This window comes from Pagrus major, chromosome 18 (genome assembly GCF_040436345.1).
Source record: "Pagrus major chromosome 18, Pma_NU_1.0".
NCBI classification, from domain to species: domain Eukaryota; kingdom Metazoa; phylum Chordata; class Actinopteri; order Spariformes; family Sparidae; genus Pagrus; species Pagrus major.
In genome coordinates, this window is record NC_133232.1 from 30224825 (window position 1) to 30247083 (window position 22259).

The following is a 22259-nucleotide window of genomic DNA, read 5'->3' on the forward strand; positions in this document are numbered from 1 at the left end:
CATATTCAACACTGAAGTCGTCTTTATTCTGCAGTGCACTTAGAAGTCTTATTAATTATGTGTATTTTTTCATAACATAAATCTACTAGAGCCTCAACACCTACTTTCATACATACATGACTGCACATTTACCTTTAAAACAGACACAGCCGTATCATCACGCTCACCTCCACTATTGAGAGCACAAGCGACGTGCTTATTCACCCTTTGTGCCCACTTAAGCCCTACCAGATGTTTCAAGAGCAGTGACACAAATTTGATTTCACCCTCTAAACTAATTTGATGGCCCATCCCTAGGAGTGGAGCTAAAAGGGTGTCCGTTGATGCCAGGTATAATTGGATAGCACGATAATGAGGTAGAACAGAGAGAGGAGATGGCAGAAGTAGTCTCAGGGCTGGGGGAGAGAATCACCTAAAAATTGCATTTCTTGATGGGCTCTTATGCAGCACTGCTCAATCATTCACAAAGTGTGCAGGGAGAAAGAATGAGAGTTCTGCAGTTATCAAGGCAGCCTGGCAATTAAATTCTGCAACAATATCAACTAGCAGAGCAGAGGAGGGTGAGATAAGAGAGCGGGCGAGAGTAAGAAAGAGGTTGAGTCATTGAAGGAGGTTTTTCACACTGGTCTGAGCACGCAGAGGTTTTTATACAGCGACTTGGAACATGGAAGAGAGAGAAGGTGGCAGGAAGGTTGAAGGAGAAGGAAGAGAAGTGTGTGAGTGTTGCTTCAGTGTTTTATAGGTTCTTGTTGCATGTAGAGGATCTCGAAAGTTCAAAGGGTCTGCCCCAACAGAAGCTCCTCTCTCCCACAGAAAACACTGCTCTTGAAACGCCTCGTCAGTAGACCCGCCTTTAATTCCGTGACATCACACCACGTCACCATGTCACACATTTGCATAATTTATGCCTAGCGGCTAGTTTGGCACGTAAGAATTGATTTAGCACAGCTGCTCTGCTGTTGTTAGCGGGGCTGGCTCAGGAGTGTGTGAGCTGACCAATCAGAGCAGACTGGGTATTCAGAAGGGGGGGGCCTTAAAGAGACAGGAGCTAAAACAGAGAGTTTCAGACAGAGGGGGAATACAGTGATGCAGCACTGGGCAGTATGAGGAAACTGATGTGTTTTTTGAGTATTAAACTATGTAAACCTATTCTTATTAGTAGTAACCGTAAATAAAATGATGAACCGGAAAATGAGCATAATATGTCTCCTTTAAGAGAATGAAGAGGGAGAAGGAACGGCCATGTTTGTGGGAGTGAAAATGAGGCAAGAGGAAACAAAATAATCCTAAAGAGAAGCACTGGTTAGTTAGACAAATGGGCAGAAATCGAGAGCGTCTGGCCCCAGAAGGATACAACAAGTGCTGTGACCCTGAAGAGACACACGCTCAAGCCTCAACCATGCGGCAAAAACTAATTGCCTTCTTTTTCTGTCAGCCAAATTGACCAATTAATAGCTGTAATTACCTTACACACCAACAATCCAGGCTTTGATGAGAATGAGGAAGAAATCTGGTGGTTGAGTGGCTCCGGTGGCTTATCAATACTTTTAATTTCTGCATTTTAACGCCAATTATAATAGTAAGGAACATTTTCAACCAGAGTATAGAGGGGCGATGACTCCTTCGACAACTGAACAAGGAAATGCGCCACATCTAATCGTTATGTCTGCTTCCAGAAGAGAAGCTTGTCATAGACGATTACTGATGGTGCAGCATAACAGTTTATCACTTAACCAGCCAGTCCAGACAGAAAACACCATTGATGAAATACTGTACGTACATCGCAGAGCCTTCTGAACTCGCCGCAGCTTCATGGCTGTTCTGTATGCTGAGAACTTGATGTTGTTCAGATCCGCTAATGGGGGGAGAGATAGAAAGAGATTAGAGTAAATGAAAAGATGAGGGGAAAACAAACCCATCCCACACCACTCCACCCTGCCATCGAGGAATTAGACATCACTATCTCAGCTCATGTTTATCACACCACTGCAGAAGTCATTAGAAGGATACTATATTGCTAATGTTATCTGTGTGTTTGTGCATGTGCATGTGCATGTGCGTGTGCGTGTACGCATCTGGCCGGGCTTGTGTGTGCGCGATGGTGTCCCTATCTCCCCTGCAAGCTCCCCACGTCCGATCAGATTAACAGTAAAACACATGATGTCGTTATCGCAATTAATTAAAGGCTAAGCAAAAGGCAATCACAACGCAGGCAAATTGGGCCACATAGGTTAATGACAGCAGCGATGTAGTCCCTAAGGTGTTTGAAATACAGGGCCCTTAATGAGCTGTGTGACAGGGCCTTCAAAGCAGAGGTGCCATGCTGCTGCAGCCCAGTGGGGGTCCTGGGCGAATGAGCACAACTTGGAGGGCGCTTTAATTGTCTCCTTACTCACCCAGTGCTTGGTACAGTTCTGTCATCTTTGGATGGTCCCAGCACGTCGTCTGGGCCTGATGGCTGGGAAGAGGACAGAAAAAAAAAAAAAAAAAATGAAACGAAGGCAGAGGAATTTGTGAAGCTGGCAAAGAACGGAGGTGAACGGAGATCAAGGAAGAAATGGAGAACAAATGAGCAGAGACAGGCAGGTGAAAGAAGGGAGATCAGAGGGTAGGAAGTGGGGAAAAAATGAGAAAATGAGCGTGCAGGACCAGGGCGACCTGTTGTTTATAACAGTTTCAGGCCCGTAAAGTGCAGACATACGTCAAATCAGGTTCTGGCATCAAAGTTGCGCACCACTGCTGCTCTGCTGGAGTTATAACTTAAAAGACTGCACTCAGAGACACCACAGAAACATACACTCACACCACCTTCTTATGCTGCTACTCGCTCTGGAGGACATTCAGGAAAAAAAAAAAGATCCCATAAAACGGACAAGCACGGCAAAATAAATGAGAAATCCCAAAGCAGAAAGTCTGCCAGGACCCAGGGGCCTTTTAGGGCAGCTCTCATCGTTTTACCGGTGCGGGCGTTCATTGATTGGTACCCAATGAAGTGCTACTCAGATACAACTCCCACCCTCGTTGGTACAGTAATATGGCCCATAAAGAATTGACTAGCAGACTAAAACAAGACCCACGAGGTTCTGTTGCAAATGATTAAGAAAATAAATACTCATGGTCGGCAGAGAAACCAACCTGCACACACAAAGTCGTCTGGGCATAAATATACACACATTCGCAGTTCATTGATAAAACCGGCAGCACTCTAAAGGTGAAGCCGATGAGGAAAATAGATAAACAGATAAGTGCTCAGGCAAATACAATAATAATAGAATTCCTCTCTGAATCATTAAGTATTTATCTGCTCTCTAATAGTAACTGTGTACATGTTTAGACAACGTAATGATCTTTGCAAATGTGAGGCATGTGGTGCTCAAAGCAAGAATGATGGGAGATGAATTTACTTGTCAAAATAGGAAATGCAGACATATTAACTCACAATGACACAGACGAATGAATGATTCCCCACCCATCCGTGTTGTCAGGCGGAAAACAATCCAAGCTTCTCCCCTAAACAACTTCTTTGCGTGGGAGCAGATGGTGTTTTTACACTCTTTGTTTTATGGAAAACAAAGAGCGTCGAAAGTTTGGACTGGATTTGGCAGTTAGAGATTAAAAGGAAGCTTGTAGCTTTCTGCCAGACTTCTGAATAGCTGCTTACATCTCTGAGTTTTTCAATGATTCAAACAAGTTTGGTGCGTCCAGTCTTCCAAAGTCAAAAACTACAGATACATGGGGTGAAATGTGCCAAAAGTTAGATGAGCATTCCTGTGGAAGCCCAGTGCTACTGTTGAATGCAGACCCTGCAGTGGAGATCAGGCTGCGCCGTCATAAATCTACTGGGTCCTCTGACAGGTGACGGGACTCTCCAACCTTGGCCTAATGTGTCTTTAAACTGCCTTTGAATCCTGAAGAGCAGATCCTTGCATGGTTATGATTGGGGACTTCTTTCAACCGTGAATATAATGGACACCTTCAAATGTTTTGAATCACCTGCATAAAAGCTTGATTCAGACGAGTCGGGCAGTTGAGAGGACTCTTTCATGCTTTTAGGTTCAGAGTCTTCTTCACAAACAGAAGTTGTTTTGTAGACATGTTTTGTAGAAAAACACTAAAGCCTTTGTAGATACCTCTGAGCAACACTTAAATAAGAATATAAGAAATCAGCAGTCATTGGGGAAAGAAACTACAGGCTTTTATCAGAATTGGTGAAGATTTATATAAGAACAGGGTCCTGATTCAGGGTCATGTGCACAATAATGCAAATAACAAGGTGGAACTAACAGGCGTGTTGCTTTCTCTGATTCTTCAGACTTCAAAATTAAAATAGGTCAGTGTAGGGTTAGCACTATTTAACTTCAATCAACTGAACATAGTATGGACAGTTCGAACCTATGCAGTCCTACCATTGTATAGACTTCAGTGGGCCCAAAGGAAAATGGGTTCCCACGTTACGTACTTGTATCACTGTGGTTCAATAATGAGCTTTTCTGAACTGGAAGATAAATTTAAAATCAAAGGATTGCAACAGCAGTCTGCCCCCATCATGCAACACTACACAGAGGTTTAAATCGTTTAATTATTTGTTCTCAGAGGCCAAAACTATTTCAAATGTAAATAGTACATTTGGTACATTTGATGTCGTTAACTTTGTGTGGTCACCCCTCTGTTACATTAGCATTAGCAGCTGTCAATCAAAATTGTTTTTTCGGTCAGCGCTTCATCCCAGTGCTCCTGTGCGCACTGCCGGTGCTTTTCTGCAGACACGGGCCCTAAATGAGGCAAATTTGTAGAGTCACATCCAAACCGTTTTAAAGCCACACAGGGATTTTTTCATGGAAAAACCTCCAAATATGTAAATGTGAGGAGCAGAGATGAGTTTTCAGGGGTTTAATTAATGCCAGGAGAGGACTTTAACTGCTCCAAGCGACCACTGCCACAGTTTCTGGTAGGATTGAAAATGATGTCAGTGGAACAGATACGGTCGGTCACCAGTGACAGAGCAGAACAGATAGCATTAAGAAGAGGTTAAGCTGAATAATGAAATCAAAGCAAATGGCAATTCAGTCTAATTATCCGGCTATAAAGCTGGTACTTGGGATGGGCCTGGATGGTCATCGACTATACTGAGCCCTGTACCATTGTAACATCGTGATTTCAAAGGCTCTCCACCAGAGAGCACAAAAAGGTAGTGTGTCCCCTCAGAGGTGCCAGAATGCATGAGTTGTTGGTGTTTGTGACAAGTGGGAGAGAAAATGAAAATCGTTATACAGTATGTCCATTTGGTAGACATCCCCTAACTCTAGCTGGGTACTCTTTATTGTTTCACCGACTTTTTGATGACATCATTTGAACCCGCCATTTTGAATTGCCCCCACCCTCCACTGTGATGTCACTACTGTAAAAAAATAAACAAGGGGACATGTTCAAAAGTAAAACCAGCCAATCACAGAAGTTTGAAAAATGCTATAAACAGCCTGTTTCAGTAGAGTTTGGTGTCGAAACAAAAAAAAAAATAGGTCAAACTTTAGTGGAAAACCAAAGTGCTGCACAAAGACATACAGTAGTTATATCCATTTGTTACAATGATAACACCCCCACTTTAATCCAGCCCTCTAACCTGTGATGGGAAAAGTACACACACTCCTGCAGTGCAGACACTGACCCTGAAGTTGCACTTACTTGATGTAGTAGGGCACTTTGTTCGGGGAGATGGCACGCTCCCACGGTATCTGCACTGAACCTGTGTAAACACACAGAAATCAATTTCAAAATAGGCATGGCATGAAAAGCCATTGTATACAATGTCCGTGACAGCGTGTCCATTCAGACCGTCTTAACAGAGCTGCTCTGGTGTACAACCGGCGCACTAAAGCCAAGGAGACAAGTCTATTGTGTGAGGTTTCCACAGAGTGTTGGTTTATTTGGCACGGCCTAATACAATACGAGAGGTGGAGGTGTCTGTGAGGCGGGGTGACTGTAGCGTTTTAATCCGCCTCCAAACTGAACCACAGGGGGTTCAGCGGAGGATCAAACAGGACAAACTGCACTGTTGAAGAAGCAAGAGGCGCACACACACACACACACACACACACACACACACACACACCATGTCATTGGCTGTTATTGTACCACGACATGGCACAATGCAGACGTGTATGTTGTTGCTTTGCATGTAAAAAATTTAAAAAATCATGTACAAAGACTGAAATAGGCCCACAAATCCATCAGGGGGAAAAAAGAAAAATATTCCCCCTCCAGTCAAAAACTTTTCTTCCTGTTCCTTTTAATAAGGGTGAAGGAATAGGCAATTTGGTTGCACACGAGTTGAAGGGATCTTTAATAAATGTAAAAACACCCCTTTACAAGTTAATTTCCTGCATTTAATATCTGCTTTCAATAAATCTACAGAAGTTTGATCAGCAGCAATGAACTCCTCTCTTTTTTCATTAGTAAATGTATTTATTATGTATGGAAAATGTCCCCTTTGACCGACAAATTATTATGTTATCATATTGCTAATACTGATGCATAAATGCATACGTAGTGGTTAATGTTGTAGCTAGTCAAGAACGAGGTCATTCTTATTACTTTATATGCAGTTTGGTGGTTTAGTCCAAAGGGTCACAATGTATTATATTCTGTAAGAACTGTATCCCCAGGAGCACAGCTGGTTGAGCGTGCGTCCCACGTACAGAGCTCTGCGCCGGCCCAGGGCTCGAGTCCGACCTGTGGCCATTTGCTGCATGTCATCCCACCTCCTGGCATCTCTCAAGCTGTCCTTTCAATGAAGCCATGAATAGGCCCAAAAAGAAAAAAAAGTATAATATAATAAAAGATAATACAAATCCAATATGCAATATTTAAATCGACCAATCAATCAATGATTATTTATATAGCACCTTTCAAACAAGTCAAAATGCAATTCAAAGTGCTTGAGGAAAAATGGTCTATAAAGAAAACAAAAATGAGTTTAGAGACTAATGCACACCAGTTGCAATAAAACGAACACATATAATAATAGAAGATAAAGAATAAAAGATAAAAACAAGCAATAAAAAAAGATAAAGATCAAATAATATATTGCACGTTAAAGTTGATTTAAAAAGTTAATAAAATAGAGCATAATATAATAATAATAACAACAGTAAAATGTAAATACAAATCTATATAAAATATAAATGAACAGAATACAGGGCTATGATAAAAACAAAATAAATCACAATAAGTATAAACATTAAAACTGTAAAAATATAAGACACTACATTAAAGCAAGACTGAATAGTTTGCGTTTAAAAGTATCAATACACTATATATATATATATATCTATATATATAGATATATATATATATATATATATATATATATATATATATATATATATGTATATATATAGATATATATATATATATATCTATATATATATATATATAGATATATATATATAGATAGATAGATAGATAGATAGATAGATAGATAGATAGATAGATAGATAGATATATAAAGCTGTCAGATAAATGTGTAGTGGAGTACAAAGTATTATGTTTCCATCTGAAATGAAATAAAGTAGCATAAATTGTCGAGTACAAATTAAAACTGCACTTAAAGAAACAATTCAAAGCTGGAAACACAGCACAGGACAAACAGAAACTGGCACTACATGACCTGAGAAAACAGAGTAACAGTGATGCTGCCGGCCAGTAACTAACAGTATCATGTAACAGCTAAACAGTACGCTAAAACATGTTACTGAAAATATTTGGGAGAGAAAACAGACGACAGACTCATGGTTCACATTTGATCAACACTGCCTTGTTTTAGTTTGATCAGAGCCTCCATTTTCACAATACAGGAACAATCTTACTCCACTTTCGGTTCAGTGTGCTAAAATATGTTTCTGAAAACGTTTTAGGCGAGAAAAAGGCCGTGTAGTAGCAACAGAATCTTGGTTTTTAGTTTGACTGAAGTTTGGTGAGACGCCCCTGACTCGATCCAAGAGAGGGCAGAAGAGGTGGCTCTCTATCTTGGTCTGACTATAATCTTTGTGTCCATGAACCTTAAAATCCACCAGATGACACATTTTGCATCATTTGGCGGCAGAAGCGTGTGGGGATCTGGGAGCAGGCAAAATGGAGAGAAGCTGACCAGTCGTTCAGTCGCATTGACTATCAACATCGCAGTGTTAAAAGCTTTCCTGTTTAACTAATTGAGTAAATGTTCTCCTTTACAGTCCATCGCAGCACGAATCCTAGGCATGGGCATGTTGGTGCATTAAAAACCTCAGACTCAAACCCAAACGTTCCTGCAGGGTACAGTGGTCTGAGCTGACAGTGGAGTGGTGCTGTGTAACCCCCAGTGCGGCATCCCTGAGCCAGCATGACAGCAGTAAAACTGGATGGGGGTTTGTTGAGGACACACAAGCACTCACCACTTCAAAAACCACTCATGCAGAGAGCCTTGCAACACACAGCCCTTTTTTCACTTCTTCATCAGCTTAAAGTAGGCAAAGTAAATCACAGCTCTCAACCCCCCCGCCCCCCCACCTGCTCCCTCTGTGTAGCCTTTGAAGATCGGCAGGTAAAAGAAGAGACAGAATTCACAAATATGTATCTGTGCTCAAATGAGAGCAATGACTGCTGTGATGAGCATCACTGGGGATGCTTATCGCAACTGTGTGCTGGAACTGATGAAGAAGGATGAACAAAAGCCTGCCAGCTCCACCTCTAACCCAAATACACACACACACACACACACACACACACACACACACACACACACACACACACACACACACACACACACACACAAGCAGCGTTTTATAACCTTATCATATGAAACTGTAATGTATCCCACACTCTCGGAGACGGTGCCTTGGCACAGCGCGGCACAGATTGGTGCGACATGAGGTAACAACTTCAAATAGCAGAAGAGGACTCTTACTGGAGAGGAAGTGCTGCGATCCGGGGCCAAAGTCTCGATGTGCATCCTGGAGCTGCTTCAGCCGCTCCTCTATCGAACCCTGAGGACACACACAGAGACAGACAGACAGACACACACACGCACAGTTAAATCAAAGGGAATCGTGCTGTTCATGACTCTCCACCACAAATCCCCAAAATAGAAATACACGCACACAAACCACCTGCTTCTCCTCCATTAGTGAGCTGCGGAATATAAATTATGTCTTTTTCCTCCGCTGCCCCTCTTGAAGGACTTTGAAAGCCTTTGAAGAGCAGCAGGTAGGAAATGAAGACAGAGATTACAAAATAATATATTTTGTCGAAACCAGGACAACGGCTCCTGGTTGTAATGTCAGCGTGGAAAAAGGAGCTCGGAGGATGAGAAGATGAAATGAGAGCCTCACTTGTGTTCAGTAACTACGGAGACTGCGTTGACAAAATTAAGTTTGCCGATGCCTTTGTGAAAGCGTCTCATGTCAGTTATGTATCTCGCCAAATGGGATTTAGCCTGACTAATCCTGGTTTACCTGAAATGCATTGGATTTGGCATTAAATGAATCATTGTCAGCTGGATGTTTGAAAAGGCGTCATCAAACAATGGGAGGTAAACCCACTCGCGGTGATAAAAAGAGAAAATGTGATGATCCTTTGAGCTTCAAAGAGAAGCAGAGGCAATGAGTCATAATGTATAAAGTTAAGATATAATAAGTTAGCGTGCACACGTCATTGCTCCCTCGCCGGAAAATAAAACAATATAATCTGGACCCGTGATTGAAATTGCTTGGACTAATACAGAGCAGTGTCAGTGTGCCTCGGATATGTAACCACCAACCGTGCGGTGTTTCACAATCTATTTGTTATGCAGGCAATTTGGGCTGCCATAAGGAAGACAAATGACTAAATTACCCGTGATCGACAAATATTACCAAATCAAATTTGGAAAATACATTTTCTCTGGCGTCACGGCAGCCAAAATCAACAGGCCACAGGATGCTACAGGGATTTTGCATTTATCATTTTAATTAAGAGAGAAATGGGACTCGGTGAGGGAGACAATGAAAAAAGGATTCTCCATTCTGCTTGCTTTCACAGCGAAAAAAGATAGCGAGGTGCCAGGTCAGTGCATCTTATTGCATTGAAATTAATGAATGTGGATCAGTAGAGATAGCACATCGACCGGGGGGGGGGGCAAGTAAGGCAGCTCGAAGAAGGTGGAAACGCACAGAGATAAAAACATTTGCCACACCCGTCTCTTTACTTTATTTCACTCGAGCTCTACTGATATCACAGTAACTCAGATCAAAATGCGAGATCTGGGAGATGAACATCAAGCTGGTGACTATAGATACTAAAAGCCTTTTTAACAACATTGATCACCAGGGGAGGGATTAGACGCTCTCACTTAGTTGCTGAATCAAAGACCACAGGGCACATTAGCACGCAGTGGATGAAAGCTTTAGCAGAAATTGTCGTTTTTCATGAACACCTTTTACCTCCATCGCAGGGGGACATCAATGGAAAGTGAGATGACGCCTAATTTCTATGAATCCCTCTTCCAACAATCCTTTCTTTAAATGTACCAGGCTGTGGTGACAATTTGTAAAAAGGTGTCTCCTTGATAATTCAGCTTCAAGTGTGTCATTAGACTTCGAAGCACATCTACACTCCTCAAAGGATCGTTTAAACTTTATTATGCATCGTGACCTGTATCAGAGAAAAACACTTTTAATTGAACCAGAGGGAACGCGAGCTACCGATGTGTACAAAAATAAGACTGACAGATGTTTTTATTTTTAAGCAAGCTCATCCCACACGGTCTAAAAAAAGCTTGCAGTCTGTCAGTATAGCTGCATCCTTAGATACGAAGCACCTCGCTGGTTTGTCGAGCACGGAGCACTTGAACTTGGTCAAACGAGGAATCCTAAAAATGGATCGACGCAGCGAGAAATGAAATATGAGAACCTCGCTCAGGAGGAGTGCCTTTTAACAAGACACAAGCTGTGTCTGGAATCCATACTTCATACTAATTCGATGCAGTATGTGCTGCATACTAATCACCATATTATACTGTTTTTTTTTTTAGTTTTAGCAGTTAGTTTCAACGTAGATGATATATCACCAGGAAATTATACAATGAGTATGACATTACAAGATCTTAAACGTATTTTCTTTGTTTTTTAAATTTGTTTTGGATGTGTTTTACCACCACTCACAATATATTCATATTTTGTTCAACTCCTCCATTTTCCTTGTGCACTGCATTGTGGGAGTATCATATGCATCAACACAACACCCTCTAAAATGTCTTGAGTATACTATATTTTGTCACTTTTCTCGTTTGAAAATCCTACAAACTAAAAGCCTGCTCAGAATGAGCATAGATCCCAACATAACGACTGCTAAGTGCAAAATTTCTTACAGCTCCGTTGCGACCGCTACCTGCAATATCCCAACCTGAACCCTGATGTAGAGAAAATTCCTCCGAAAACACCAGCATGTCACTCTGTCTAGCTGTGATTAATTGCTGCAAGTAGTCCAATAAGTTTCACTTAGAGGACAAAGGCTTAAGTTGAAGCCATTGACTTGATTTGCTTCACTGGCTTACAAATCAAACCCATCACTTGTCTAATCTGATCTGCTCTGTTTTTCTTCCGCTCTCCTCCTGAACTGTTTTCATCCTGGACTATTTCAAGGCAACATGAAAGCTCTTGTCAAGAAGACGAGCAAGTGTGCAAAGTGGATCGTGGAAATCAATTTCTCAGAGTTGTTGAAGGGGCGTTAAAAATCATCAGACGAAAGCCAGAGAAGAGAGAAACGGAGAGGAGGAGAGGCTGGAGTGGTAATTACAACATCATGATGATGACACAAATGACAGGCGCTGAGGAGAGTACCGTGGAGGTTATCTAATGGGAACAGGGTGCTCTCACACGAGGAGCATGGAAGGCTGCGTGGGGGTTTTGTGAGGCAGTGCAGAGGATGCTGATGGAGCATGCAGCCTGAGCTTGAAAGTTGCACACTGATTAGAGCTACAGTAATGCTCACTGGATAATGCGTCCATACATTCAGCTAAGCATCGAGGGGGAGGGCGAGTCCAGTTCAATGAACCCACAGCACTTTATTCTTGAAAATTTTAAAAGGCTTTAAAAGTAAGTGCCCTGGATTCATTGGAGAACGTCCCCTCTTCATGTAAATGCGTGGGTCAAAACCTTAATTCATTTGCATCATTCAGGCGTCTTTCCTGCCGTGTTTCTCGCCTCAGCTGCCACTTCATGATGCATGAAAATGTGATCTATACAACGACTTTACATTTTAAGTGTTAAACATTCTGAATGAAAGCTCAACTCATCACAGGGATGAACTGCTGCTGCAAAAAAAACAACAGCTGCTGCAAAACAAGTCCATACTGAGACTACAGTTTGTTAAAGCTGTTTGAATCTTCCTACGCTGTTCAGCTCAAAACAACCTGCAGCTGCTTTACAGTTAACGTTTTTCAGTCACGTATTGTACAACTGGGAGGGTTCGGTTGCTCAGATGCAGCTACAGGATGTGTTGGCCAGATGTTAATTTTGCAGTCAAGTTTGAACCAACTGTAGGAGTTGATCTAAACACACACTAGCATTCAAAAGTTTGGATTCACCTGTTGTATTGAAGTTTTTCTGCTGTTCTTCAATAATGGCTAATTAAACAAAGATAAAAAATAGTATGATTATTATTATTTTATTATTATTTACATTTAAAATAGTTTGGGCTCTAAATGAAGAACAATACAACAATTAAAACCTCCAGTCCAGAAAAGTGAAATTGACCCCGCCCATAGAGCAGAGTTGGCCTGGCTACCCAGCCACTAGGACTCGGTCCACATACAGCAATGACTTATGGGCCACAGGTGGTCCAGAGCTGGTATCCAGGACGCCGCTGCCCATGACATGTGTATGACTAGCTGGCCCGACTCTGGCCAAGAACCTAAGGCCTGTGCCAGTTCTGGACCGCTTTTGGACCATAATAATTGCTGCATGTGTGGCTGTGGGGACCATTACTGTGCCAGACTAACTATGCTATGTGGGTAGATAATTATTGAACTGCAACGGTTTTCATTTATTTGGAGTTCATGAACTCATAAGTCTAAAGATATCAGAGCTTGTGGATTTGGAGAACATGTTGCATTTGCTTTTTGAGTAAAATTAAATTACTGATTAAGACAATAAATTAAGATAACTGAATAATTACAAGTATGACAACCCAGTATTTTGTGTTCAATAAACTCAAAATGTATATATACTGTATATTTTTATTATTTATTAATTATTATCAATTACTATATTTCAATATTTCAATTACCCATAAATCAAAACATTAGCTTAATGAAACTCTAAACTAAAAATTATTAAACTCTAAACTTAAAATATTTGTTGCCACTGATTACCTTCATTATATTAAATACAACCAACGTAACCAACTTTATTTAACTTTATTGGCCTTTTCATCGGCGAACCTGTTTTTCTTTGGGCCGTCTAAACTGTGAATTGTCAGTCCATAATATGTTCATCCATTAGGAAGCGAGCAACACACCTGTTGACCCCAGCTTATTATAATCATTATTGCTACTTGAACCTGAAACAGGAACCTGTTCATTAAATCTGCTCTGATTTTGATGCTTAGCTTTTAGTTTAATTTAATAACTGCTGATTTCTTGGTTGCTCCAAAGTTTCTTTGTATCTTTCTGCCCTTTCAGTTGTCGGTCTGGTTAAACTGCAGTACAGCGTTTTGTTCTCTATCTACAAAACATTACTTTTTTTTTTACAAGCCCTTCATACAAAATAACATCTATTTGTAAAGAGGATTTTCTATGCCCTTAAACCAACAAAGACCATTCAGAATAAAGGGCGGTCCTCTCAGCCATCGGCTGTACTGAATCAAGCTTTTGTGTCAGGATTTTCAAAACTTTTGAATGATACGCAGCTGAAAGAAGTCCCCAATCCTAACCCAACAATAACTTTGTCTGACAGTTTAAAGAAACATTAGGTCAGGGTTGGAGTGAAGCTTTTGTGACTGGTGATTTCAAACTTTTCAAAGGTTGTGTACATTTGGACATTTTTACCGTTGATTAAACTTTTCCGATAAACCATCTGTCAACCTTTTCAAATCCCCCTTTTCTTGCCTTGCCTCATGTTAACTGACGATATGCCTACACATGTTTTGGCCCTTTTACTACAAGTGATTTTATCATTAGCAACTGACCATTTTGCAAACTATGTTTTTTATAGGAACTTAAATTTTTTAAAGGAATTTGGTCGATGGTTCAAGGCATCTATTGATCCAAACATGATTCTGTTAATTGATTTGAACCAAACTGAGATTAATTCAATAAATGGCTGCACTTGTATCTACTCACCCTCATGCCGATGGAAAGTCAGGTGAAGTTCACAAAACATTTCTGGAGCTTCACAGCAAAAACAGCACCGCTGCATCCTCTTAAACAACTGAAGCAGATGGGGACTTGTTTTAAAACATAACGTCTCCATGCAGCTTGTTCAGCATAATCCAGAAAGCCCTGAGATCCCAAATTGATTTCAAAAGACGTTATTTAAATGTGAGGCCGGGCTCGCACACCCACTTCAGAAGGGGTGCGCGCTAATGCTTTGAGCTTAGAAGCTACAGTGAAGATTTCTGCTTTGTGAAGGGTGTAAATAACCTCTTTTCTCATCAATTTGGGAGCTCAGGGCTTCCGGTTTCTTAGATTAAGCTGGATGAGCTGTAGGAAGCCATTTCATATTTTGTTTTTCGCTTTCTCTTTTTATTTTTTAAAATAAGCTCCCAGCTGCTTCAGCTGTTTAGAAGAATGTCGCAACTCTGTTTTGCTGTTGAAGCTCCAGCTCCACTTTCTATCGACTTGACGACGAGAAGATAATGACTGAATTTTTCTTTTTGGGGTGAGTTTATCCGTTAATGTAATCCTGCACTGTCTTTCATAATGAGGACAGAAATGTACTTAAAACTGTACAAGCACACATTCAATAGGCTCAAGATTTGTGGGGGTGGCAATAGGTCAAGCTTGCACATCAGTGTGAATCTTCTCTTCATTCATTATTGTTTTTTGGTATTTTAAGCCTTTGTCCAATAGTTGACAGTGAGGAAATGCCAGGAAATTAGGGGAGAGAGAGGGGGAGAGATGGGGGAGAGATGGGGGTCAGAGGTGGGCTCTGTGATGTTTTCGGATTGATCCTCCTAACTTGACAGTTGTTGGTATATCAATCACATATGGTGGTATGAACTTAGTTCAGTGGTCTTAATGAGCCCTTTTAGTACCTGGCAATCATATATCAGCTTGAACACATTCTCTGATCACCCCTTCTGATCAGATCAGATCAAAATGAGTCATCACACAACCTTTATTCTTATCCTAAAAGCGCACCAGCGTCCCTCACAAGCTCAAAAAGATAAAAAGACATAAAGCAGTTGGAAGCCTGAGGTACGGGCCTCACATGAACCCTTAACTAGCATTAGGACAAACATTACACATGGAATCACTCTCTAATGTCTCCCTTGAATTTGAAGCTGCTGCTGACAATGTCAAACAGGCTACACAGACCCAGCAGTGAACTCTACCTGAAGCACTTTCCATCTGCTGTTGAGATGCTCCAGGGCGCGGGCGTTCTCCATCGACAAATGGACATCGGAGATGGCCAGCTGGTGGGCCAGATCATTGATGTGCTTCATGCCCTCCTTCACCTGGGTCAGCTCCTCCTTAAATAACTGCAGAGGAGTATGGGACAGAGATAGAGAGAGGCAGAGAGAGGAGCAGAGAGATGTAGGGAGGTGGAGTAAAAGAGAAAACAAAGATACAAAACATTAATTTATAAAAAAAATATCAGACAAAGACATCCATTCAGTCTGAACAAAGCTGCAGTCAAATCAGATAAAAACAGAAATCAATTGAAATGCGATCCAGTGTTGCTGTCAGCTCTGTTTTTGAAATGATTTGTCAGCAAGCGTATATTGAGTTTGAGTTTATTAGCATTCATACTGAAGGTTGACAAGTGAATACAGGCAGAATTAACATTAATGGAACGTCTCCACACGTTCGTGCATCATAAAAACATAAAACTATATATATTTATATGCTAATACATTCACATTTACGTACAAGCATAAAAACCTTTTTAAAATACAATAAAACAATCAAACACACTAAAAAGAAAACAAACACACCCCAAAGCCTTCAGCTGTCTTTTGTTCTCATCAGCTCTGTATTAAACAGTCTGACTGCTGTAGGCGGCGCGGCTGCTGCTTTTTTTCTTCTTTGTTTGTAAGATAGTTTCTTCTCTTTGCAGTCGGCTCTTGTCTGTGGGATAGTGTCGACACATCGATTCTGAATATTTCAAACTGTTTCCATACTCATATGTCGCAGTATCGATACGTAAGTACTAGCTGCATTTTTGTCACTCTCCTCTCCGAGAGCGAGTTGACACACACACACACACAGCTGTAGTGCCCTGCCCACATCGCACCACCTCCACATTCATTTAGATGTTGCTGTGCTTTACATGTACCAATTTTCCACGTGTTATGGTATCAAATATCGATATTTATCAAGGTATTCTGTCGAAGTTTGAAATTGCAGTATTGTAACAACACTGGAGGGGTGTAATAGTGCACAGTAGTGACGGTTTGGTACGACAGGAAACACGCAACAACAAAAAACATCCAAAATGCATAAGGCTCAGTTTCTTTTTATTTATTTCCAACAAAAAGTAGATTACAGTTTGTTCTACCTCTCGCTCTCATGTCTCATTTGAGCTGAGTCACAGTTTCTTCTTCTGCTGCTGCTTCTGGTGTGTTGAACTCTTACTAACTGAATTATGCTGTTGCCATAGTTTCATAGCTGTATTCTTCATATATTAACTTGTTCACTGGTGAGTATTACTTATATTATTCATATTCTGATAGTTTTCATAAGTCAGTTGTGCATAATTATTTATATTGAACCACCCTCACTGTCTTTTTCTTCTTGTCGTTCCACTTCACTGTTTTCTGCTTCACTATTCACAATGTGGCCATATTTATATTTTGGACCTTCTCATTTTTTTATTTATATTTATATTTGTATGTTGTCATATATTATTCTCAATAGCTGTTACACACTGCTCCATGTTAACAGCCAAAAACTCATTCAGAGATAATCCCGCTGTTTAACTAACCTCTTTTCATTGATAATTGTACTTTTTATTGCGTCCATGATGTTCGTAACTACAGTGAGTTATGATTTTTAGTGAATTTTTTGAACACCTTAGGCTGTGGCAAACCCTATTCTGTGTCTGTGTGTGGGAGTGATAGATAAAAAACTTGAACTTGTACTTGAAGTCATGGAGTGGGTGTTGTGTGTGTCATCTCTTCAACCAGCTGAATAGCTGCAGGTTGCCTCCTGCTCTGATGACATGGAGGGTGCAGCCTCCGGAGATGATCCTGAGGGCTCTTGTGTGCACCCTCTCCAGCTGTGCAGTCTGTCTTTTATTGCACTCCACCGCAAGGACACTGCCGTACTCAAGACATGGCTGACCACAAAAGTGTGGACAGTGACAAGGACATCGCAGGGTTGGCCGTGTCTGGCTGGAACAGCAGAAAGTGGAGCCGTTTAGAGGCTTTTCTCACAAAGTCCAGGTGAAAGTGTAGGTACGTGATGGGGATCACAACTGGGACTTCCTGTCCCCCCAGAAACAGAGGAGCAGGTTCTCAGTTCCAGTGATTTTTTCTCCATTGAGCAGCATGTTGTTTGATGCCAGGATTACACACATATTGTCCGGTTACCTTCTGTCAGATGAAATATGATACTTTCCGACATGACAACTGTATAAAGCTGAGAAAATGTGACTGTTCATACTTGTACTTGACAGACCAACATCTTCTCTGTGTTTATATTAAACTCATAAATTCAAGTCAGGACGACTGAGGCTCTATATGTTTTTTTTCTTCTTTTCATCAAAGGGAAGATTGATGAGAAGCACAAGGTTTTTCCCACATCGGTGCTAATGTCTTTATTTGACAGTTAGAAGTGGAGACATTAATAAAAGTGAAAGGTACTATGCACCATTCAAAACCAGTAGGCTGTGACTGCATAGCGTCAGCAAACTGGGCCCGAGGACAGCCTGAAGTCACATGTTTTATAGGGATTACATCCCGGAACTTCTTCCTACAAGTGCAATTTGATATGACAGGATGCGAATTCATGTAAAATCACTCAACTCCAGCACATTAAAATAATCGCTGAAATCAAATTAAGGTTTCATGTTTACCATGATGGATGATCTACTGTAGCCTGAGCAATTTGTAACCCCGTGGAAGCTGTTCTTCACACTGTGTAGATGGGGAAATCACTAAATGGCTTCTTTTAACGGCAGAAAATTAATCCCTGATATCTGCGAATGTGCTGACTGTGTTTAGATATCAGCAGGAACAACATAAAACAGAGAGGCAATAAAAACTGAAGGCAGAAATGTAAGTAGGAAAGCATCCTCTTATTATTGTAGTCTAGGAGGGAGTGTGCTCACTAGAGTGTCTATGTATGTGTCAGAGCGTACTGTATGAGTGTAGAGCCGAAACCACTGAAACATATTATGTTCATTTTCAGATTCATAATTTTATTTTGGGTTACTAATAGAATAGGTAGGTCATTTACATGCTTTAATGCTTAAAAAACACGAGTTTTCTCTCATTTTTCGACGCTCTGTTATTGACGATATTGACCAAGGCCTAGGGTTAGGCTTGATTGACTTGGGCCTTGGCAGAGGTATACACTCTACTCACTGCCGTTCTGGTTCTCAATGATGTTGAGAGACTTAAAACTGAAAAAATACACACAAAAATGAAACAGAACACAGTTAAAACCAGATACATTCAAGAGCAGAGTCGTTTTTTTCATGGCCTCAAATTACCAAACCATTAATGTAATAATAGAAAATGAAAATAAGCCTTAGTTGCAGCCCCATCGCCTGTAAACAAGTGTGTTTAATGCGTGTTTGCAATCGTCCATGCGTCTGCTTCTGTCTGTGTGTAAATGTAAATGAGTGAGCGGGTGCACATGAGGCCAGCTGACAGCCCTGCCCTTACAGAGCGAGTACAACATGTGCTGGCTGTGACAGGAGTCCAAACAGTGACGTGATTATTGTGAAGTGCCCTCACTTCTAATGAAAAGCGCCACACAATTACAGGCGGCGATGGCACTCGGCACTCCATAATGACTAAACCAATGACCTGTCATTTGTTTAACAACATCTATTCAGCTGAGGATTGTAACCCCGGCCATCTCCACCGTGTCAGTTTGAAGTGCCACGTCCTTGTCACATCACAGCCACTCAGACAGGAGAGCAAAACAAACATTTTAAAGCAGCACAGACGGATACGCATCTCTCACTTATTCACGTGTGATATAGTATCGAATGCTGCGTTCTTGCGATAAAAAATAGCTGTATGCCACCGTTTTGATGTCTGTTTACGATGCGTCAAAGTGTCACAATGTGTGCGTTTTCAGGGTTAGCCGGAAGCGATTATCTCAAAAGGAGACAATTACTGCACAGGTGAAACCAATTTATATCTGGGCTTCATGATAATGTGTGTGCATGTACGAGTGTGTGTATGACAGAGATAAAGAGGAAGAGACAGAGGAGTGCGTGCTTGCAATGCAGCGTGTTGTTCTGTGTGTGTCTAACCTTGGTGGCGTCTATGTGGTCCTGCAGAGAGTCGATGAAGAGGTCTCCCACAGGCTCCCAGGCGTCTCTCACCCCCTCCGCCTGCTCCAGGGCCACAGCCAGCTCCTCCATCGCTGCCTGGATCTGGAGTAGTCGCTCCAAGGTCCTCTCCATGTGTCTGGAGGGGGAATACAATTCATTACAGATAACTACCTGGGCCATTAAAATTTAGAGCTAATGCGAGCAATAGCTGAAAAACCAAATCAAAAATCCATGGAGCATGCAGTCGGACACATCATTTATTTAAATGTACTGGCTGTCATTTCAGCGGGGCTGTTTGCAAATTATTCTAAAACTTAATTTCACGACCGAAATGAAACTTCTGTGAAAAGTAAGCTGAATTTTCAAAGATCTAAAAGTTGATGGATGTGTTTTTTCTAATCGTTTGTGTAATGGATTATATTCGCCACATTTTGTAATCAGGTTATGGTAATTGTGTTATGTGTAATGTATTGCTGCATGACCCTGCTAAGGATCAACACACACAACCACGGAGGGAAATCACACTTTCGACTTTACGGCTCTAAAAGTACAGGGACATCGCTGTCGTACGTTAAAAATGTATGTGTATTATTAATTTTCCTAACAAATATACACCAAGTATCTTTAAACAGCTCTTTAGTTTTCTCTCCAGTTCCATATAACCACAAAAAAGGGTGAAAAAGGAGACAGATAGTGTCAACAGGGTTGACATTTACACATAAAGGAAACTAAAATATGACCCAAACAATGAATAAATAAAAGAACCAATTCTCTTCACCTTGTCAGGCATAACATAACATTTAAATTCAAACATGAGCCAGCTCTTTACTCAGGAGGCGCAAAAAAAAGATGTGTAAGTCTAAAATTTTAGCTTTAGGTAAGATAGAAAAAAGCCCACCTGATTATTACAACCCTGACCCGGGGCGCTGTGTAAAATATAAATAAAAACAGAATGTAATCGTCTCCGAGCAAACTGTGTTCACTGACAACAGTAACAAAGTGTTCCTGAGCTCATATAGTAATATCTTTTATACCAACACAGTGGTGAACATCGCCCCATCGACTTTTTGGGGGTCATCACTGCAAAATTATTCCAGACACTTTTTCCACATCTTGCTAATGTTTCACTGTCCGAGAGCTGGAACGGACAAAACCATCAAGCTTGAGTCTCCTTGTCTAAGAATAACTAATGAGAATCAGTGCAATGCGTGATGATTATTGCACTATTACCACCGGGTTATTTGGGATTTTTGATGTAATGCCTTAAAAAAAAAAAAAAGAAACGCTGACAGTCGATTACTGACTTCAGCGTCGATTACCATGGCAAAGGGAAGTGGAAGATTCAAAGCATTCAGGTCAGGACTACTTTGTACTTTTTTCAGTTAAGCATATGTAAAAAAAAGATTAGCACATTCTGTTTTTAATTTATGTTTTACACAGCATCCCAACTTTTTGGGAAATCATTACACACTGAATGGATTTCTGAATTAAAGTCTACTTTGAACTGTGAACTTACTTACTTACTTGATCTTTAATATTTTCCTTGTTCTTTTACAACAGCTGACAAAAGCTTAGAGATGGAAGAAGTATTCAGATCCTTTTTTACTTCAATACAACGATTTAGCAGCAAAATGTACTTTCACGGGTCAAAGTACTCATTTAGCAGAACATTGTTTCATTCAAAGGGTCAAAATATAAATCTGATGGGTTGTGAGATGACTTATGTTGCTTTTTGTTAAACCGTGGAAACTTTGACCTCTTTGGGCTCTGATCAATTATTCAAACAGCACAGAGTTTATAGGTGATACGTCTCTGTGATCTCGTCTCGGCTCATAGACGTCTGATATGTGACACAAGGCCGCAGCTTTCTCGTCAGTGTTAACAGACCCCTCTTTTCCAATGCACTGTATTATATAAGCTAATATGTTTGTATTTAATGTTAAATAATAGTCTATAAAGTTACTTGTAACTTTAGTTGTCAGATAAATTGAGTGAGTAAAGAAGTATACAGTACAATGCATAGATTACAGGTAGCATGTCAATGAAATACATGAGCAAATTTACTTCTCACCGACACAGAAACAGAAACAACACATAACCTGCACAGACACGATGTAAAAATAATAAGTGTCTGACCTGTGTCGGTCCACACAGCGTGCTGTCAGCTTCTCCCACAGGTCGCTGGCCACGTTCGCCTGCTTCCACACCGAGCGGCTCACATTTAAGATCCTCCGACGTGGAGACACCTCTGCAGAGGGGGGAGTTTAGAGTTTAGACGCTGAAGGACAGAGGTGCAGAGGAAGACATTAAAAATAGAGCAGACAGAGAAGTAACAGTGTGAGGAGAGGGAGCAGGGGTCAGAAGTCAGACAGAGAGAAGAGCAATGATTGGAGACGGATGGTTTACTGACTCCATGAAAGGAAAGACAGAGAAAGAGAGAACACAGTAAGTCAGATTGTGACAGTCGGCCCCAAGTGAGCGTCCTGGGTCAGCGGAGGAAAAGCTCGCTGTGGCATCGATCTGAGCAGATGGTGCTGTAGAGCTGGTGATCTAGAGCTAATTGGTCCCGGATAC

General features: G+C 41.0%; 1 protein-coding gene across 1 annotated transcript in view; it reads right to left on the reverse strand.

The window, feature by feature from the left end:
- drp2 (dystrophin related protein 2) overlaps positions 1-22259 on the reverse strand; it is a 94637-nt gene that overhangs the window by 37872 nt on the left and 34506 nt on the right. Inside the window, exons 4-10 of the mRNA XM_073487037.1 lie at positions 21822-21933; positions 19665-19821; positions 15568-15714; positions 8942-9020; positions 5683-5743; positions 2397-2458; positions 1781-1855 (exon numbers count right to left, since the gene is read on the reverse strand). Coding sequence (XP_073343138.1) covers positions 1781-1855; positions 2397-2458; positions 5683-5743; positions 8942-9020; positions 15568-15714; positions 19665-19821; positions 21822-21933 — 693 coding nt within the window. The remainder of the gene's footprint in view (positions 1-1780; positions 1856-2396; positions 2459-5682; positions 5744-8941; positions 9021-15567; positions 15715-19664; positions 19822-21821; positions 21934-22259) is intronic.